We start from the raw sequence: 19,161 nt of genomic DNA on the forward strand, positions 1-19,161 counted from the left end.
TTGGTTTATTTTTAGTGTTTAAAATTGCTCCTAAATATTTCTTAGGTATATTTATTTTTTTTAAAAGATAGAAATTTTAGTTAAGAGCCTTGTAATTCAACTAGTTGGCACATTTTGAAATTTTCATGACATTCAAGATTTAAAATCCCCCTTTCTTGTTGTAAATATTGAATTATCAAAACAGAAAATATAGAAAAATTCTTAGACCCTCAAGCTAAGCCCCATATATAAATTACTACACTCATCACTCTAAATCACTATTTTTTGAATCACTATTTTATATTTCTAGGGCTCTACACTGCCAGCTTTAGGCCCAACCCCATTAACAAATGAAATATCCCTTGGGCCTTGGGCTATACAAATATACAATACCATACAAAATCACAAAATCATCATCTGCTCTCTCTCTCTCTCTCTCTCGCTCTCTAGTTACCATCATCCAACATGGATAAGACTATATCAAGAGAGCGGGAGGGAACCAATGCCAAATCCAATCTCATTATCTCATCCCACCCTTCCAAAAAAAAAAACACTGACTAATAATGGCGACTACTTCTACAGTTCCACGCTTTCCCAGTCCCATATCTTCAACTTCAACCTCAACCTCAACCAGTACTCCAAAACCTCCACAGCTTCACTTCAAAGCCCATAATGCAGCCAGTTTTTCTCAGCAGATAAGTCAGAACTCTCTCACTCTCACTCTCACTCTCACTCTCAGAAGAGAAGTACTGCTTAAAGGCCTAGCAGCAGCAGCAGCTGGTGCAGTGCTCCCTCTTCTCAAAGCGCCTCCTTCTTTTGCAGCTAAAGAAGTGGAGGTGGGTTCTTACCTCCCCACTTTGCCTTCTGACCCTTCTTTTGTTCTCTTCAAAGCCTCTCCCAAAGACACCCCGGCTCTTCGCGCAGGTACCTACACCCTTTCATTCTTTTCTTTTTTAACTATATATGTGTTCTAGAAAACTGAGAATAATGCTGTATATATCATTGAGATACAACAGAGGATTTGTATTCATTTATATTGTGATGGCTCATCAGTAGTAATGACATCTTTAATATTGGTTCAAACCCCACCTCCCCTCACCATTACATTATCCACCTAGAGCTACAATATCTAATATTCCATCATTATGTTTGCTTATTTATATGAAAAAATTGGGTTTGAAGGTTTCGATTAGTGTCTGTGGATTCATTCTATCCTATAAAGGAAGGTTTAAATTGGTTAAATGATAAAAGTTATCCATTTTCTTATCAATTTCAGTTTTCAGGACAAATGGTAATTCATCAATACCTATAGCAATTACATGGATTTTCTGGCATCTACTAATTGCTTGCGTTACGAGTAGTATGGTGATTGGTCAAGGTTTTGATACCTTTGTAGTTTTTGCGATTTGTTTTTTGAAAGTTCAATTGGGTTTGAAACATGAAGAAGGAAGAATCAAAAGGGTTTAGAGTTTTATTGATTCAGCTTATAGAGGCACACACATGGATTCTTAATGGATCATGCTGTGTTTGTATTCAAATTGTAAATGGGTGTTCCATGTTTTATACCCAGGAAAAAGAAATCGACTTAGCATTCATATCTTGGATGTCAATAGACTTAATCAAAATGGAATTTGAGTTAGGGATGTTTAGGTTTAGAAGGATTATACAGTGATAGGAATAGGAAGTCAAGCAAATCCATGAAACTTAGGGGGAACTGACATTGTGAATGTGGACTGAAAAGGCAACTCATTGCATTTCCTCGACGTATCAACTGATCTGGAATTCTTGATCGCAGAATGAATGAAGTGGATTTGAGCTTTCAACATAATTATGTGTTGGGAGTCCATTACTACCTTTGATACCTGAAATTGTTTACTAAAAAATCAGATGAAGCCTGAGATCAGGAAATCGATTGAAGCATTCTGCATAAAGAAGTTGTCCCTATAATCAATGAAAATGCAACATTTTTGCCCTGGAATTTTCTATAAGCATCTAAAGACTCCCAAACATCACAGTTTTGCTATTAGCACAGAGACTCTTATTTGGTTTCTTTCACAAATGCCAGTGTCTATCATTAGAGAAGTTGCTAAATTATTGAACTATAAGTAGTATTGTCCCTTCACCTTGCATCACATTAGCATCAGAATAAAGTATTGAGGATTAAGGGAACATGATAATTGTTGCCCCACTAGCATACATGTTAACCTTTAATATTTGCCAAACATGCTACCACTAAATGAGAGGAATGATAAATCTCTTTTTTTTTGGCTTTTGGTTAATGCTAATAAAAAGATCATACCCAAAGCACTAGACTCCCACTTTTGCGGGGTTTGGGAGAGGTAATTGGTAGGTAGTCTTACCCCCAATCTGGTTAATTATAGGACATTTTTGTGCTTCATTTGCAACTACCAGTGTTGAATTTCTGCACCATGGCCACCAACATCAGCTTTTCCTGCACACTCTGACTCTTGTTATGACCAATAGAGCAATGACAATTCTGTCACAGCCATGTAATTATTACCACCACCGTCCATCCACAATAACGGTTGCCATAACCATACTGCTATAGTTCCAAATACCAACAGCATTCTGATCATCTTTGCTGCCTTTACCAATGCTATTAGGCTGGTCACAACTACAATGCCTTTACCACTGCTATATTCTACCTTCCTAATGCCTCAAATCCTGAAACCATAGTTGAGGCTTTGCTTTTTTCCATTGTTGTCATCGCCATCAACTGACTGAAACATCACTTTGTTGATAAGTATTACTTGAAGACTAAAAATAATTTGACCAAATACATAATCAATTATGTAATGAACAACGTATACCATAATGTGCATATCAAATGCTGTTGCTGCAATTCATTTTTAACTAGACAATTCAGAGTTACAGAATGAAATAGATTTTAGAATCTAGATTCTAATATTCTCTATTACCAACAATAAATATACCCTCTAAATAAATTAATAATCCAATATTTCTCTAGCATTGTTTTTTAATTATTCTGCTTCTTCTTCTTCTTCTTCTTCTTCTTTTTTTTTTTTTTTTGGTATATGCTAATGATACTTGAGATTTAGTTCTTTGCAGGAAATGTGCAACCCTACCAGTTCATCCTCCCACCAACTTGGAAGCAATTGCGAATAGCAAATATATTATCTGGTAATTACTGCCAACCAAAATGTGCAGAGCCTTGGGTGGAGGTGAAATTCGAAGATGAGAAACAAGGAAAAGTCCAGGTAGTGGCTTCACCTTTGATACGCCTGACCAATAAACCAAATTCATCAATTGAAGAAATTGGGAGCCCTGAGAAGCTCATTGCTTCTCTTGGCCCTTTTGTTACTGGAAATACATATGATCCAGATGAACTCCTTGAGACATCAGTTGAAAAGCTTGGTGATCAAACGGTACAACTCTTTTACTAGATTACTTACCATATGATTTGCTATCGTAATTCTTCTGTTGTCATTTATGGTCAGTCCTCATTCTTTTCTTTTTGCTTGCAAGTAGGAAAAGAAACTAGAAATAGGACACGGATAAGCACTATTTGGTTGTGTATGTTCCAAACGGTAGAAAAAGCAGAGGAATTGAATCGGGATTTGTTCCAGTTTAAAGGGATACTGGAGCATGTGCAAATATTTTATCAGATGAATATAGTAACACTGCCAGTATTACTACAGATTCATATTGCTGTGAGGTTTGCTTATGCATGAAACTTTCTTTACTTTGTCATAACATATATTTGGGCAAGGAAGTTAGACATGTAGTTTCCAACACATGTTGACAATGAGAGAAGGAAAAAAAAAAAAAAACTAGAGATTATTTTGTGAAATTTGTGGAAAATGATATGTCGAGAGAGGTATATGATTGAGAATATTGAGCCACTTGAAAATTTTTAAAGAAATTTGAAGGTGTTTGTCTCATTTTCATATGTTACAATGGCTGCTAACACTTATTGCTTCTTAAATCAAGAGTGATTTATCCCGCAAACACTTGGATATAAGTATATTTCATTTCTTTAATCTAGATGTTTGTTTGATGTTACTTGTGAAAATTAATTGTGAATTAGAAAAAAGCAATATGTGTGTGTGGTGGCTATTGTTCAATATGTTACATCACTTAAATTTCTATTAAAATAATTCTTTTAACAACTTTCCATATTTTGATGTCCAGTATTACAAATATGTGCTTGAGACTCCTTTTGCTTTGACGGGTTCACATAATCTTGCGAAGGCAACAGCAAAGGGGAACACCGTCATCTTATTTGTAGCTAGCGCAAACGATAAACAGTGGAAAGCATCTGAGAAAACTCTAAAAGCCATGCTTGATTCCTTTCAGGTGTAGCTCTCTCTTCAATTTGTTACTTTTTGACTTTCAAATGTACAAATCACTAAAGCCGAAAGAATGTTATCAATTGTTGAATTTCTGCGGTTCTTTGATGTTGGAAGGGTGATACCAGAGATCAAATTTTAGCAAACATTTGAATTAGTGTTGCTATGGATGATTGAGTTTACATAGAAACCATTTTTCAGATGATTGAAAGTATCTTATTGTAGTTGCTAATTTGAATACTTCAATCAAACTACAACATGGTGTGTACTACTGAAGAAATCTAGGAACCAAGAACCCCGAGTGACTTGGCTTGTTACAACGTGATGTCAAACTTCTACCTCTTTTTTATTGGCATCCATTGTATCAATTTTATTCCCCAACTAGGGTCAACCAATTCTATGTGGACTCTGTGCATTGCTTATTCTGCACAACAGTGCACATTCAAGCAAGATATGTGGGAAATGGATAATTCAGAGAATAATTGGTGCACTCTTTAATACACAAGGAAAAGGACTATGAAACAAACATCTGAGGAAAAAGTTTACCTCCAACTTTGGAGGAAAAAGTTTTCCTCAAATTTCTCTAATCTACTACATGGTGATTGATAAAACAATCCACACGATTTTTTCATTGAGTCGTGTGAATTATTTAAATAATACATGTAGACAGTTTTATCTATCTCAACATAAATAAGAACATAAGGCCATTTAACCCTACAAAAATCTGTAGGGTCAAATGGCCACGATGAAGGCTAAAGGTGGAACCAAATTTATATTTCCCCCACCCCAACTCTATATGCGTCTCCCCACAACTCTGCAATTCTCCTTGGATTAGTTCTCAAATTTCTCTTAGATGCAATTCTCCTTGCATAGATGTAAAATATTTTGTGTAAAATATTTAACTAAAATTATTTTCTGGAAAACAAAATTTTCTTACGGTGTTTGGTAACACATTTGAAAAATATTTTCATGTGTTTAATGGGTGATGAAAATGCTTTGAAATCACAAATTTTATTAACACAAAATTCACCAACCAACACTATAATCCCACAAAATTCACAATACAAACAAATCTAGAATACCAAAATCCGCTATTAATCAAAATCCACTGAAAAAAAAAAAAGAATATATATATATATGAAAATTGAAAAAAGGCAACCAGGGAGAGATGGGTTGCAGGTGTTGCAGTGGGTCGCTTGAGCAGTTGAGCAAGAGATGACTGCTAGAGAGCAAGGGACAACTTCTTTTCTTCTTTTCTTTTTTAAAGAATATCTGTGGCCTAAACTTTTTATGCCAGTAATCCATCTTTAAAAGAAGAAAATTACAATGTTCATAATATTTTCACAACATTTTTATTATAAATCATAAGAGGCAGGTTGTTATTGACTGTTACAAGTGGGCAACAAAGTAATTTAAATTGTAGATTCAAATTAAAACCAATAACAACTTACCACCTTGATTTGTTGTGAAAATATTATGAATTTAGTATTTCTCTTAAAAGAAACATATAACCACTAAAATGAGAGGATTCTATTTCCCTACCTCAATATAAATAAAAAAAAAAAAAAAAAAGAGGTCAAATTATTATCATCTCTTCATGTTCACGTAGAATTAGGGAATGGATTAAATTCACACAACTTGTTTTTATGCAACTTAAATGATTATTTGGTTGGAAATTTTTAAAACTGTTTTTTTTTTCCTCCAAAAACCAGACTTAAAAATGGTTACTCAAATTTATTATGCAAATATCAAAAACTGTTTGTGTTTTCAAGATCAGGTTTTGTATTTTTAATTAATGCTTGAAGCAAAGATACATTTGCCACATAAATAAATATTGTCTCCTTTAACCTCTTTTTTTTAAAATAATTCAATAGTTGGAAGAGGGAATATTTAAATATGGACATCTTCGTTGGAAACATCAAAGGTATTAATTGAACTATTAACACATCATTTTATAAAGGAATTGATGAAATTAAGTAATGGAAATAAATTGAATGTAATGAAATAAATAACCTTGTTTGATTATTTTAAAATAAGTAAATAGAAATGAGTAAATTAAGTAACATTTTTTTATTGTTTTAAAATAAGGATATAGAGAAAAATAGACGGTAAGATTTTTTTTTTTTTTTTTTTTTGAGGGAATAGAAGGTAAGTTTTGTTTGGGAGTAACATAAAAAGAAATGAATAAAATCATTTTATAACAATATTACTATTAGACCTATATTTTAAAACAAATTACTAAATATATAAAGGAATTGTGAGAGTTTTAGTAAAAAAAAATCATTAAACCTAATTTTATTCCTCTTTATACCCTCTCAATTTTGGAAATAATGAAAATTTACGGTTTCCAGATGATAGAGAGGAATGGATGGAATGGAATGAAATGAGTGAGAGAACATTTATTCCATATTTCCATTTTCTTCCACTTAAACTTTCAAACAAGAAAATTAATTTTTCATTCCATCTATTAAAAACTTCCAAACAAGAAAAGAAAGTGAATATTCTAAGATTATTCTTTCTATTCTTTTTCATTTCATTCATTTCCCTCCCTCCTCCCAAACAAGCTATAAGGCTCTTAGCTTCCCTTTTCACATTTAAAAATTATTCAAAAACATTTTTGAAACCCATTTCAAAACCAATTTTACTCTTTTTTAAGGCCCTTTTACCAAAAGAACAACTTTAATTTCCTCTCAAGAAACCATCCAGGTTTAGAATCATGACCCTCTTCTTACCAATACAAAGAAAACATGTTGTCAAGTTTGATCGACAGTGATAAACACCATTCATCTAGATTGAACTTTTAATAAAAGAATACACCAAATAAGTTATTACAATTTCATATATTTAGTCAAATGTCTGCAATCAGTACAACATTATGACATGCTACAGAGTATAGCACTAGACACTAGAGAGAGAACAACAGCCGCACATCCATTTGAAGAAACCTCAGGGCTAATGTTCTACATCTCAACCAAAGAACATTATAGTATATCCTAACAAGCCGAAGTTAACGGAAGTTTAGGTAATTTAGAGTACATCTAAAGGCTAAGAAAGCTATTAAAGCTGCTTATTATCTGTTATATACAAAACTGGGAGCTAGAGTTGGATGCTGCTGTTATTCCATATCACCAAAATCTACTTTCCTCTTTGTCACTAGATGAGACCAGACCGTGGAAGCACACAAGAGTAAGTGACATACTTCACACTGTCCATAAGAACAACTACAAAAATCCGCGAAAGCGACTTTGGTCTGATCATGCCATCAACCTCACTATCTCCAGCTTCTCTGGGATCAACAAGCACAGAAACAATCATAGAAGAAGATTTATTACCTTGAAAGCTTTCCTTCTGAGAACTATTTCTCACATGCTCTTCAGTAATGTTATAATTGGATCCAGCCACAGGAATTGGAAGACGATTGAGGATCCTTCTATTCCTCCCCTTGCTAAGGCGAGTAGCATTCTTAAGGTGTTTTGCAGGAACATTGGAAACTGAGGATGCCGGAATTATAGCTCCTGGAGCAGAAGCTGGAGAGGCATCAAACTGGAACACCTCAGTGCACATGCCAGAACTCAACATTGGACCTGTAAAAGGAAAAGAACCATAAGTATTTAACAAAGTATTTTTGATGAGTTCCAAGCATAACAGATCGCCAAATTTCAAATCCAGTTTTAGTGAGGAGAACACGCATGGACACTGAAAACATGAGATAAACTGTCACCATCAACCCAACTTGCAGCCCAGCACAGAACCCCCAGAAATGACAGCCAAAATGAACAGGCAAATGCTCTCTTGAATGAGAAGGTGACAACAGTTAATCATTCTCTTGCAACAGAACAGACCTACTAGTAAGACAGTATATGAAATATATGATTTGAAAGTCAGAATGTCAGGAGCACAAAGTTTAGGTGCATCAGAGGCTAGTATTGGTGCACTCACTAAATTAAATGTTGCCCTATTTTAGGCTCTGGGCCTGCATTTAAATATTCCCTAATAATTCCAACTAAATGGGTATATAGCACAACACTATATATATGGGTACATTAATCTCAATCAATGGTTGAGATTAATGTAGTTCACTCTTAATCATAAGGTCAGACAAACAAACATCAATAAAGTAGGCCAAAAAAGGTCAGTGATATGGAGGAATAGCAAGACACCATATTCTATGAATTCCTGAAATTAGAGAGCATGTGAGGTATGGACCTAATGTCACTTCTCAAAAAAAAAGGATGACAAGATAAGCGCTTCATGTCAAGACACAAAATATGTTTTGTTGGACTTTCACAATATTTGTGCATTGTCAAAAATAAGAAATCAAATGTTCCACTCCAATACACTTTAGGGGTAATTTCCACAATTCCAAAAGTCTTAATTCATACACTGCCAACAAGGTTTAACTTCAAGGCCTGTCATCAAAACCAAGACTAAACACAAAGAGGTCTATTTCAGCCAGTGGAGAACCAGTAGCTTGCCATTAAATCATGACATATAAACTATTCAAAGCATAGAACATATCAGTAAGCACCCTAATATATGCGCAAACAAGAATTATTGGCAAAGTGAGAGCAGAAAATTATTACCTGCAAGACCTTCACGGAACCACTGTTGCAGCTTACCATCAGCTGGAGCCGACTTCAAATTGTCCTTCAGAGTATCAGCTGAACCAGAGGCAAGAGCCTTCTGCCCTCCTGTAGGATTTCTGTATACATGAGAATGTCTCCCTCTATTCCCTCCAACTTCTGGAATTGCCAATGCCTGAGCCAAATCCCTATGAATTGCCAGACCAGTTTCTTTATTGTCTTTCTTTTCAGGTTCAGCCTGAGATGCCATAGCTTTCTCACTGGCAAGAACAGAGTGAATTATCAAGTTCCCATCAATCTTCACAAGCTTATCATTCCTCGGCACATATAAAGACGCAACAAGAGGCTCACTACCGTTGCCAAAACGAATAGATTCATCTGAACCTGGTAAAGGTTGCGACCCTTGTCCTTTCCGTTCACACTCTTCGATTCGTACACGTCCTCTCACATAATTTACTTTGTTAGTATTATCAAATTCCCCACTAGAAAATCCACCTCCTACACTTCCTCTAGACCCATTTGAATATTCATTAACACTCAAAACCCTCCCATGTTGTCGATCATAGAACCTATCACTAACATAACCAGCCCCTCCAGGAACTTTGTCCCCTATTCCTCCATACCTAACATTGACAAAAGGAACCAACCCACCAAAAAGCATGACGAAAAACAACAAACCCAGGAAACTAACACTGGCAACCTTCTTAGTTTTCCCCTCACTCTTCCTACTCTCCGGCTTCTTCGCCTTAGGCGCCGGTACAGGCTGCTGTGGTTTCAGCCTCGGTATCGGAACCAAAGGAACTTGAGACCCTTGTTGTTTAATAACATATGGGGCGCAAGGCGGCATCCACGGGTACCCCATGGGCGCCATTGCGGCGGGATGTGGGTACATACCCGAGTGGGGCGGCGGTGGCTGCACATTGCCACTCAATTGCTGGCGCAATGTGGCGTTTTCGGCCATAAAATACGAAATCTTGCTATTCAATTCAGCAATTGTAGAGTGCATACTCCTTACCTTGTCTTCCAACTCCTCCACATAATGCTTCTTCCTCTGCCTCGACAACTGGGCGCTCTCTCGATTCCTCATAAGCCTCGCCTTCCTCTTCTCCTCGTCTTCGTTCGCCGGCGCCGCCTCGAAACTCACCGAATCCGCCACAGTCTCCGACGATCTCCGGTACTTGGGGGTCCTCGAATCCGCGGAGATTCCTTCTTCCACGTGATCTTTCTTCCTCTTCGACACGCAATTCTTCGACGCCGTTTCCTCCTCCACCTTGACCATCTGATCAACAACGATCACATTCGGAGACCGCGGCCCGTTCTCCGATCCCTGCGACGAAACCGACCCGCCACCGCCGCTCTCTGACCCGCCCGATTCGGGAGACGGGAAATTCAAAACCCTAGCTGGGGCATCGCCAGAACCGGACTCGGCCGATCCCGAACCCGAACCCGAGAAGTTCAGGAATTTCGAAACGTCAGAACCCACATGATCGGTCGAAACCCCAGAAGAACCCGAAATGGAATCCGAAACCTGAACCGGTTGAGATTGGATCGGTTCTTCAACACCCAGCTGAACCGAATCGAGGCAGTGCTCAGAGATGATAAACTCTTCATTCTCCGAAGGAAGGTAGAAATCGTCGATATCGTCGAAAGTAAGCTCGAAATTCGAATTGTCGTCGAATCCGAATCCAAACCCGAGATCCGAATCAAAGGTTTCGGAATTATTGATATTTTGGGTATTGGTTTCGAAGAACACAGAATCCATAGGAGGAATTGGAAGAGAATCGAATTCAGACGAGCAATTGTTGTTAGGATTAAGGTTATGAGCCTCGACGACCAAAGGGTCAGTCATGGCTTTCTGGGGTTTTGCCTAGAAAGTTCTTCTTAGTTTCCCAAACCCTAAAAAAATGTTTTTTTTGGTATCCTTTTTTTTTTTTTTTTTCTTTTTAATTGTTTGGGTTTTACAATGTGACTTCTGCGGGGGCAATGGGGGCTTTAAATGGAGAGTCTCGTTTAACTGGTCTTATCTATGTAAAATTTTTAATATTTTTTTATATTTTTGGTTTCATTCAAGGGCTATGTGCTGCGCGTGTTATCACGCGCTGTAAGTGAGTGCTTAATTTTCCACCACGTGGCAATGAGACAACAAATAAATATTAGCGCTCTTCTAGGACTGCACCATTCGCCACTACTTGGTAAGCACCTACCTTCAAACAGATCCACAAATTTTTCTTCATTATTTATAGTTGACCGCATGTAATTGTGATAAAAGTGGTAGTTCAAAAGTTGGATTTTCTTAGACTCCCTCGTAAATTTAGGTTATGTTTGTTTTGGTGTAAATAATTTTTAAAAAATATTTTACACAAGTAATGTTTGGATGTACCTGTAAAATAAAGTTTTTTAAAAAATTTTAAACTTTGACCGTAAAATAAGCCCTTTGACCCAAAAAATCATTTACGAATCTCTTTTACCTTCAAATGATTTCCAAACTCAAGACACCCAGAGGGAGAGAGAGAGAGAGAGAGAGAGCAAGAGAGAGAGACAGAGAGTGATCTAGAAACACAAATAAGCACACTCCACCTGAAGCACATCCTCACCAGACTCACATCTAGAGAAAGAAGACCCATCTCTCAAGCCAAGAAAGAAGAAGGTACTCCACTGACCCATCCCTCATCCTCACTAACCCATCCCTTGTCCTCGTCCTTTGTCATCCATCCCTCGTTCTCAGGGTAGCCACCAGAAAATAAATCAAACCACCTGAGTCCATGACCCAATGAATAACCCACCCCTGAGCCAATCAGACCACCATGAGCAACCGACCCTGAGCCGATTTGTCCACTGTGTAAACAACCCACTTCGAGCTCTGCATGTACCCAATCCACCAAGGCAAAACTCTCCTTCACACCGGCGAAGCCCATCTCACCTCCAACATCTCGATCCGTCGCCGACGAAACACTTCTCTCAAACCCACCCTTTACAATACCCGATCCACCCAAGACCGATCTCATTGCCGCCACTGAAGATCGTCGCCGTCGGTGAAGATCGATCTTGTTGACTCGATCTTCATCTCTTTCCCGATCTATCTCTCTTCTCCCTCAATCTCTCACTCTTTCTTCCCCTCTCACCAATCTATCATGTAAGTGTTTTTATTTTGATTTTTGGTTGTGTTAAGTGTATATTTTGAAATTTTTTGTAATAAAATTTGTTTGGATCTGAGAAAATGTAAAAAATTTTAGAGAAAATAGCATTTTTAGAATGTTTCCAAATACCAAAACGATTTTCGGATATTTTCCATTATAAAATCAAACACCCGAATTTCATGATCCTTACAGGAATTCACTTTCCCCTGCATTCATTNTAGCTTCAGAGGGAGAGCCCCAATATTGATGGCTTTTTCAGTTTAGCACAACCTAGCTTATAAAGAATGTGTAATTGCTAATATGATAGGTTTTTTTTTTTTTTTAATTGAATACATGTGTTACATTATAAAGTCGTGTGAAAAAAGATCTATACAAAAAATAGTCTACTACATTAACAATTATAATTCGAATAATAGCCATATAAGATATAATAAGAGTCATGTTGAAGCATTTTAAACTTCCAAGCACTAAACTGGAACAAATAATTAAATTAAGTCTTCTATTATTTATAGTTTAAGGACCCACAATCGTATTTCATACAATTCCCTTAAAAGTTATCACAGCTTTCATGTAATACCCAATTGCAATTTCAGCCAAGCTTTATGGACCCAGTCAACTGGTATCCAATTATTGGTTTACACGAACAAGAACTGTATTAGCCCAAGCAACAGAAAATGAGAGATAAAAACTCAGAAGTAGTATCAAAGGGCTTGGTAGATTTAAACTTTCATTCTTGAAACAGGACACAATTAAAATAAAAATGTTTCAATGTAAATATTATCTGACTGCAAAAGTTTGCTTCAACACTTCTACAAGACAATTTCCACTGAAATGCAGACATAGGAAGACTCTTCTCTCAACACATCTACAGAACTTTCTTTTAGATTGTGGCACATGTTAGTAAAGCTGGTTCATGTAGCCATACCACTCGGTTCATGACTGTTGCCTTTGCCTTTGCCTTTGCCTTTGCGATTCCAGATAGAAGTCGTCTCAATAAGCTTATGAGGTACAAGCCGCCTTTCTCGCTTAGTAAGCTTGCGGAAGTTGTGGACTCTGAGTCTAGCTATCTCGGCCTCCTCTTCAGCAGTCATCTCCCTCACTACCACTGTTAGTCGGCACTCAGGTCTCTCTTTGACTCCAATTCCTTTAGCATGATAGGAAACTCTTTTTCTATAGAACCCCTTCCCCAACAAATGCCTCAGCTGTATGAAAGAGAGTGCAAAATAAGCAAGCTAAAAAAAAATGAAGAGAGAAATTTCACTTGCATCATTTACCAACAAGAGACGTCTAGATCCAATCCATGGTTATGAGTTGCATTTGCTCGGGCTGAGTGGATAACCTGCAGATAACAAATTTCTTATCACATAATGTAAATTGGCAATTCATTTAAAGGAAAAAAAAAAAGGTTCCTCCTTCTATGGTACCTCTAACACACCTTCAAGACTCAGGTACCAAGTTTCAGGATATTATCTTGTGAAAGTCATAAGCATTATGACATAAATCAAATAGATTTATGTAATTTCAAAACCCCAGTACTAAATCAAGCAAAAAAACCCAAGTACTAAATCTTTTTTATTTTTATTTTTTTTTAGTGAGTTACACATGCATTTGATCGGTCTTGAACTCAGTGCTCACAACCTCACTCTCCAAGTAGCACTTAGTAGGTTAGGAGGTGCCAGTCAGGGTAGAGCTCATTGTATGTGCTAAATCATTTATATGATGATAAACAACTATTTGCATGACATCTTTAAGAAAGAATACAAGGAAAACTAAGTGACAGCTTAAAGAAAGAATTACAAGGAAACTAAGTCCAGATCCTGGTACCAGAAATGCACAATAAAAATAAAAAACAGAAAAGAGAGAGACAGAGAGACAGAGATTTATGAATGAAGATACTATAACCCTTTCTAATTGGTAATGTTGATAGTGTAGAGTGCTTGTATAACCTGATACACAGTTTTTGCTGCTCGCTTTACTGTTACTTGCAACTGCAACAGTGCATCCTCAACTCGCATCCCACGAACTAATGCAGCAACCAAATTGACCTTTTTTGGACTCTGAAAATGCATTAAGTTAAGGGGCATATCAAACTTAAACAGAAGCCATTCAGGTGCAACTGAGTAAACACATATTCAATGGTCCATTCCAAGAATCCTTTATGTTTAATGTCTAAACTGCACTAACAAAAATCTGATTCAACACACACATAAACTTTATATCATCCTTTTCAAGCAACTAAAGTTTGGTTAAAAATGAAATAATAAAATTTCAACTGCTAGGATAATTAGCAGCTGACTACGGTGCAGTAATAGGGATTACTTACATTTTCATAGGTTTTAACCCAATTATTTCTTTGATTTTTGTTCCCCTTATTTAAATGCATCTCCCTTTTGTTCTCTGAATTCTTACAGTAATATCAGTTAAAAAAGAAGAAGCAAGAAAGATGTCATGTATAAGAATGTTCATAGTCATAGGTCTGTTACTTCATATGCTAAACCAGGGCATTAGTATTGACCAAAACAACAAATAAATGCTACCATATCTCAATATGGAAAAGCATATCTTGCAAAGTGTCCCAGGGCTTTGGCTTGGTGACATCAACGTGGAGTGTAATTGGGCCAGATCTTACGATGAAATCTTAGTAAGTTGTTTTTTGACAAGTAAATCTTAGTAAGTTGTTCTAAACCCCTCTCTCATTACATTATTTCTTTGATTTTTTGTTCCCCTTATTTAAATGCATCTCCCTTTTGTTCTCTGAATTCTTACAGTAATATCAGTTAAAAAAGAAGAAGCAAGAAAGATGTCATGTATAAGAATGTTCATAGTCATAGGTCTGTTACTTCATATGCTAAACCAGGGCTTTAGTATTGACCAAAACAACAAATAAATATTACCATATCTCAATATGGAAAAACATATCTTGCAAAGTGTCCCAGGGCTTTGGCTTGGTGACATCAACGTGGAGTGTAATGGGCCAGATCTTACGATGAAATCTTAGTAAGTTGTTTTTTGACAAGTAAATCTTAGTAAGTTGTTCTAAACCCCCTCTCTCATTACAATGGGAGATGTTAGGCATTCACGGTAACTGAATCATAAAATTGTGCAGCATTTGAATACTCAAAGCCATAGTGTTACATTTAGATTACTTTATCCACCAATTATAAAGTACAAAAATAATTATTTGTTTCTATCCTGATAAGTATTTATCGGAAAGACTGAATCAAAAGCAATATGATAATTTCAATGGCTCTAATAATCACATAAGACTGAAACCAAAATGAATTAGATATTCAATTGTCCCATAAATATTCCCAGAAGAGACTGACTGATGCAAAAAAATGTGGTACCTCATACCTGTTTAATGCCCTTCAATATAGCTTGAACTTTTGAAGCCTTAGAGACAACTTTCTGGTTCTGGTCTTTGTTTTTTCCACTATTTATTGCCAATACAGGAGTCAATGGAGATGGAATGGCTTTTTCCTCCGATGATTCTGCTAGTAACTTCCTCGAACTGGAAATTCCCTGGATCAGTAAGAGATTTAAATTAATAATGATAGTAAAAAGTATATACAACACAAACATACAATCAATTAAGTTGAACGAGAATGTTTGGCATCAACTCTTCTTAAGCCTAATAATTTCCACTGATAAAAAGAATTGCCAATACAATGAACAACAAATTCAGAGGTATTGTTCAAGATTGGTCCCATCAAGTAGGAAGTGCTCAGGTACACACATTGTGACAAAATTTACTTTAGAATTCTAGACAATGCAAATGTTTTACAATATATGCCCAGGTGTGTTGGAGGTGTGCCATGGTACACAGCTTCTCTTATAAAATATTCATGCTACATACGATAAAAACAAGAACTTTACTAAACTAGAGGACAAGTGAGGCACTCAAAAAGGAAAATGTTCAAGATTCAGGGGAAACAATAAGGCAAGGATAAGTTAGCAATACCAATTGTTGAAAATACTGATAAAAGGGCCTTGAGATGTTTGCAGAAGGGGGTCTCCATAGTCTCTGAAGATAAGTTAATTCACCTGCAAAAGCTGCCTGTGCTATTCAGTCCTAACATTTGAGTTGTAATATGCCAAAAAACACTGACAGCCATTGAAATAAATATGATTCCGAAGACAACAACAACAGGAAAGAGATTTCAAGCACACAACTTGGTTGTAAATGACAGTTGCAACATTGAAAAAATAAAAATTCTACTTAACATTTTTCATTACTAAAGGTTCAAATTTCAATTTAAACTTCATATATGACAAAAAAAAAAAAAAAAAATCCACCCAAAAAATTTAAGACTAACCTGGTGAAAAAGAAGATTCCAAGCGAGAAGAAGAAAAGTTGGCAGATAAATTGTAACTATGTTCCACTCTTTTCCCAACACGACTAAGTACAAGGTGTATGTGTCTCTGCCAGCCCACCATGACCACAAAAGCTAATTCAACTAACAAAATCTTCGGCTAGAAGAATATCAAATTATCTACAAGGAAAAAGTAGCACAATTAGACCGTCAAAATCAAGAGCACAACAATGCACAAAACACTAGTCGTTCAATTTTTTACAAAAAAATATCCAAATTTTCAATAACCCAATTGAATGTTGGTCCATAATAGACTACATTTCAGTTCAAATCAAATAGTTCATTTTAGGACCAACCCATTTGAAGAAACATAGTTTACATTAAAAAAACAATACAAAACAAAGTTGTGCATTTCTGAACATAAACCCTCCTAACCTTAAACCCACAAGGGTTTATAAACTGAGTTTGTTCTTACATTCACAAAAATATGCACTTTCTCACACAGATTTCAAGCTTCTCAAAAATTTAAAAGTACTATCAACAACTTCTCTGAACAATCAAAAGCCCAAAGCAATTAAACTCCTTCCTAAATCTAAACCTGGAAAAGGAATGAGTAATCAGCTCAAAGTCAGTACCATAAGAAAGTGATATTTACCCAGGGCCGGCCCTTAGGCGAGTTAGGCAATTGTCTCTAGTCTCCACTGTTCAGTCTCCAGCTGGACCGCCTCAGCCTCTCTCTGATGCTCTGCTCTCCGCCTCTCTCAAGTCTCAACTGCTCACCTCACCTCAGGAATCAGGTATAAAATTATAAATATTTGGGCACAGGCACAGGCACAGGGCACTCCATTTTATTTGTTAAGAACTTAAGATAACTTTGTTTATTTGGGCCCTACCTGGCTGGTTTTGTAACTTTGTTTATCCCTTATCAGTTTATCATTATGGCTGCCTGGACCCTCCCTGGACTGGGCGTTAAGTTTGGGCCCTCAAGGTTTTTTTTTTTTTTTTTTTTTTTTGGGGTGAATCTTATTAATAAGTCTTGTGTCAGTGTTATGGTGGTGCTTAAATTTTTGTTATGCTTGTGCTTAATTTTTTTTTTTTTTTTTTTATTTATGCAAGTTGAGATTGCTAAAAATTTGTTATTATTTAGTGAAACTACAACAATACTTTTTATATAAATCAGGTTCTATTTCTCATTTGCTCTACACTTGAAAGTTATTTTTTATTTTAGTATTTATAAATATATTGTTTGATTAGAAATGTCTACTAGAAAATATGCATCTGGATATGAAAAACTTAAAAAAAGAAAAAAAAGAAGAAAAATTAATTGAGTCTAAAAAAGGATTAATGTATAAATTTGTTATTAGTAATAAACAAAATATAATACAAAATTTAGATGAAAATATCACAAATGAGTAAGAAATTCACCAAAATAATTTAGAAGAAAATGATGTTCAATTTTGCAATACAACTGATGTTTCCAAGGAAATCAGTGGGCTGAGGATCTCCGGGTCTTGATCTCGTAGGGAGTCCTGTAAAATAAAATAGGATCAGAGGAGATCGGTGGGAGCCGGCCAAGGGTCCTCCGATGGCAAAGTTAATCTTTTTGCTAATCGTCAAAAGAAAGAAGGTGCTATCAAGAATTTTTCAGAATGTTTTTCATACCTTGCTCCTCTACCAATGAGCCCTTTATATAGTGTTCGCCCAAAGCGGTTACCTTGTAACTTCTCCAGTCATCGCAGGTCTCGAGGGTAACCGCTATAACCATTATGGAGGTTACAATACTTAGATTCCTTAACTGATCATTTACTACAGAGCGGTTGATAGAAAATTGCATCAGTTGAGAACAAACGCAACGTCTCATCTTGTCCGTCTTACCTTTAGAAAGGACGAGACGCTGTCATAATGCCTAGCTCGTTTGTCATCAAGGATGGACGAGACATTATTACAATGCCTCGTCTTTGTCCCTCAAGATGACAGAGACCGATAAGGATGACTGTTGACTCAATTGGCAGAGGCTCCATCCTCTTCCTCGGACGAGGCGTGTGGACGACCTGTGGGTTATCCTTTTTCCTTCCCCATCAGTTGGACGAGGCGTGTGGACGACCTGGGAGTAGATACTTTTTCCTTCCCCATCAGTTGCCCCCTGTCCACATGGGTTGTTCAACTAATGGGGTGAGTTGTTAATTCGTCCTTTAGACGTTTATAGCTAATGTAAGATAAATAAATATGCCACGTGTCAGTATCTTATTGGCAATTAGTCTCGTCGATTCATTTTTTCGAGGTAGGTGCCACGTGTCACTCTCGTACTGGTGACATTATTTCAAATGCCTAGGTCAACATCCTATAAATAGTTGAATCCCTCCTGTGCCCTTCACATTTCTAGAATTCTCTGCCTTTGACATTCCTCGTCTAGAGCCTCGTCTAGGAGTTTTCACGCGTTTATAGCCTTCATCCGTCTTAGAACCAGGTATTCCCTCCTCCTTTGTCTTTTAGGTTTCTTCAATTTTTCTTTTCAAAGAAAATGTCAGCAACAATTATCTCCTCGTCTAGTGATAGTGTAGAGAAAGAGATAGACGAGTATTACGACGAGAGTAGCTCCAATAACTTTAGTAGTACTAGTGATAGCACTGGGGGGAATTCTTCAGACGAGTACATTTCTGGCGTCCCTGGGCTTCCTTTGGAAGTTGTTTAAGATCAACTTCGGAAGGCCTCAGGGTCCCGGGCTGGTACCTCGTCCAGCATTCCTCCTAATGTTTCGGACGAGCAGACCACTGTCTTTAGTTGTGCTGTAGATATTCCTTCTAAGACAGACGAGTAA

At 36.6% G+C, this 19,161-nt stretch overlaps 3 protein-coding genes across 3 annotated transcripts; 1 reads left to right on the plus strand and 2 right to left on the minus strand.

Moving 5' to 3' along the window:
- The first annotated feature begins 412 nt into the window (after positions 1 to 412).
- LOC112004408 (psbP domain-containing protein 6, chloroplastic) lies at positions 413 to 4,512 on the plus strand. The gene is made up of 3 exons (XM_024036657.2): positions 413 to 903; positions 3,070 to 3,386; positions 4,153 to 4,512. The coding sequence occupies exons 1-3, from the start codon at positions 543 to 545 to the stop codon at positions 4,321 to 4,323; spliced, it is 849 nt and encodes a 282-aa protein (XP_023892425.1). The 5' UTR covers positions 413 to 542; the 3' UTR covers positions 4,324 to 4,512.
- Positions 4,513 to 7,122: 2,610 nt separating this feature from the next.
- LOC112004393 (bZIP transcription factor 17) lies at positions 7,123 to 10,852 on the minus strand. Its single transcript, XM_024036637.2, has 2 exons — positions 8,894 to 10,852; positions 7,123 to 7,894 (listed from the first exon to the last, which is right to left on the minus strand). The coding sequence occupies exons 1-2, from the start codon at positions 10,740 to 10,742 to the stop codon at positions 7,464 to 7,466; spliced, it is 2,280 nt and encodes a 759-aa protein (XP_023892405.1). The 5' UTR covers positions 10,743 to 10,852; the 3' UTR covers positions 7,123 to 7,463.
- A 2,089-nt stretch (positions 10,853 to 12,941) lies between these two features.
- Positions 12,942 to 17,206, minus strand: LOC112012537 (uncharacterized). The gene is made up of 7 exons (XM_065763672.1): positions 16,999 to 17,206; positions 16,347 to 16,523; positions 15,992 to 16,074; positions 15,385 to 15,552; positions 13,977 to 14,087; positions 13,316 to 13,369; positions 12,942 to 13,232 (listed from the first exon to the last, which is right to left on the minus strand). Exons 2-7 carry the CDS (start codon positions 16,465 to 16,467, stop codon positions 12,942 to 12,944), a joined length of 828 nt encoding a protein of 275 aa, XP_065619744.1. The 5' UTR covers positions 16,468 to 16,523; positions 16,999 to 17,206.
- Positions 17,207 to 19,161: the final 1,955 nt, after the last annotated feature.

The sequence above is a fragment of the Quercus suber genome, unplaced genomic scaffold (assembly GCF_002906115.3).
Source record: "Quercus suber isolate HL8 unplaced genomic scaffold, Cork oak 2.0 scaffold_518, whole genome shotgun sequence".
NCBI lineage: Eukaryota > Viridiplantae > Streptophyta > Magnoliopsida > Fagales > Fagaceae > Quercus > Quercus suber.

Excerpts from the sequence above, each read along its gene's own strand:
- LOC112012537 (XM_065763672.1), bottom strand. The coding sequence starts at position 16,467 with ATGGTGGGCTGGCAGAGACACATACACCTTGTACTTAGTCGTGTTGGG. Across the intron at positions 16,075-16,346 it reads GGAATCTTCTTTTTCACCAG|GTGAATTAACTTATCTTCAG; the intron begins GTTAGTCTTAAA and ends CAGCTTTTGCAG. Across the intron at positions 15,553-15,991 it reads ATCAGTATTTTCAACAATTG|GGAATTTCCAGTTCGAGGAA; the intron begins GTATTGCTAACT and ends TTACTGATCCAG.
- LOC112004408 (XM_024036657.2), top strand. The coding sequence starts at position 543 with ATGGCGACTACTTCTACAGTTCCACGCTTTCCCAGTCCCATATCTTCA. Across the intron at positions 904-3,069 it reads CACCCCGGCTCTTCGCGCAG|GAAATGTGCAACCCTACCAG; the intron begins GTACCTACACCC and ends AGTTCTTTGCAG. Across the intron at positions 3,387-4,152 it reads AAAAGCTTGGTGATCAAACG|TATTACAAATATGTGCTTGA; the intron begins GTACAACTCTTT and ends TTTGATGTCCAG.
- LOC112004393 (XM_024036637.2), bottom strand. The coding sequence starts at position 10,742 with ATGACTGACCCTTTGGTCGTCGAGGCTCATAACCTTAATCCTAACAAC. Across the intron at positions 7,895-8,893 it reads GTTCCGTGAAGGTCTTGCAG|GTCCAATGTTGAGTTCTGGC; the intron begins GTAATAATTTTC and ends TTCCTTTTACAG.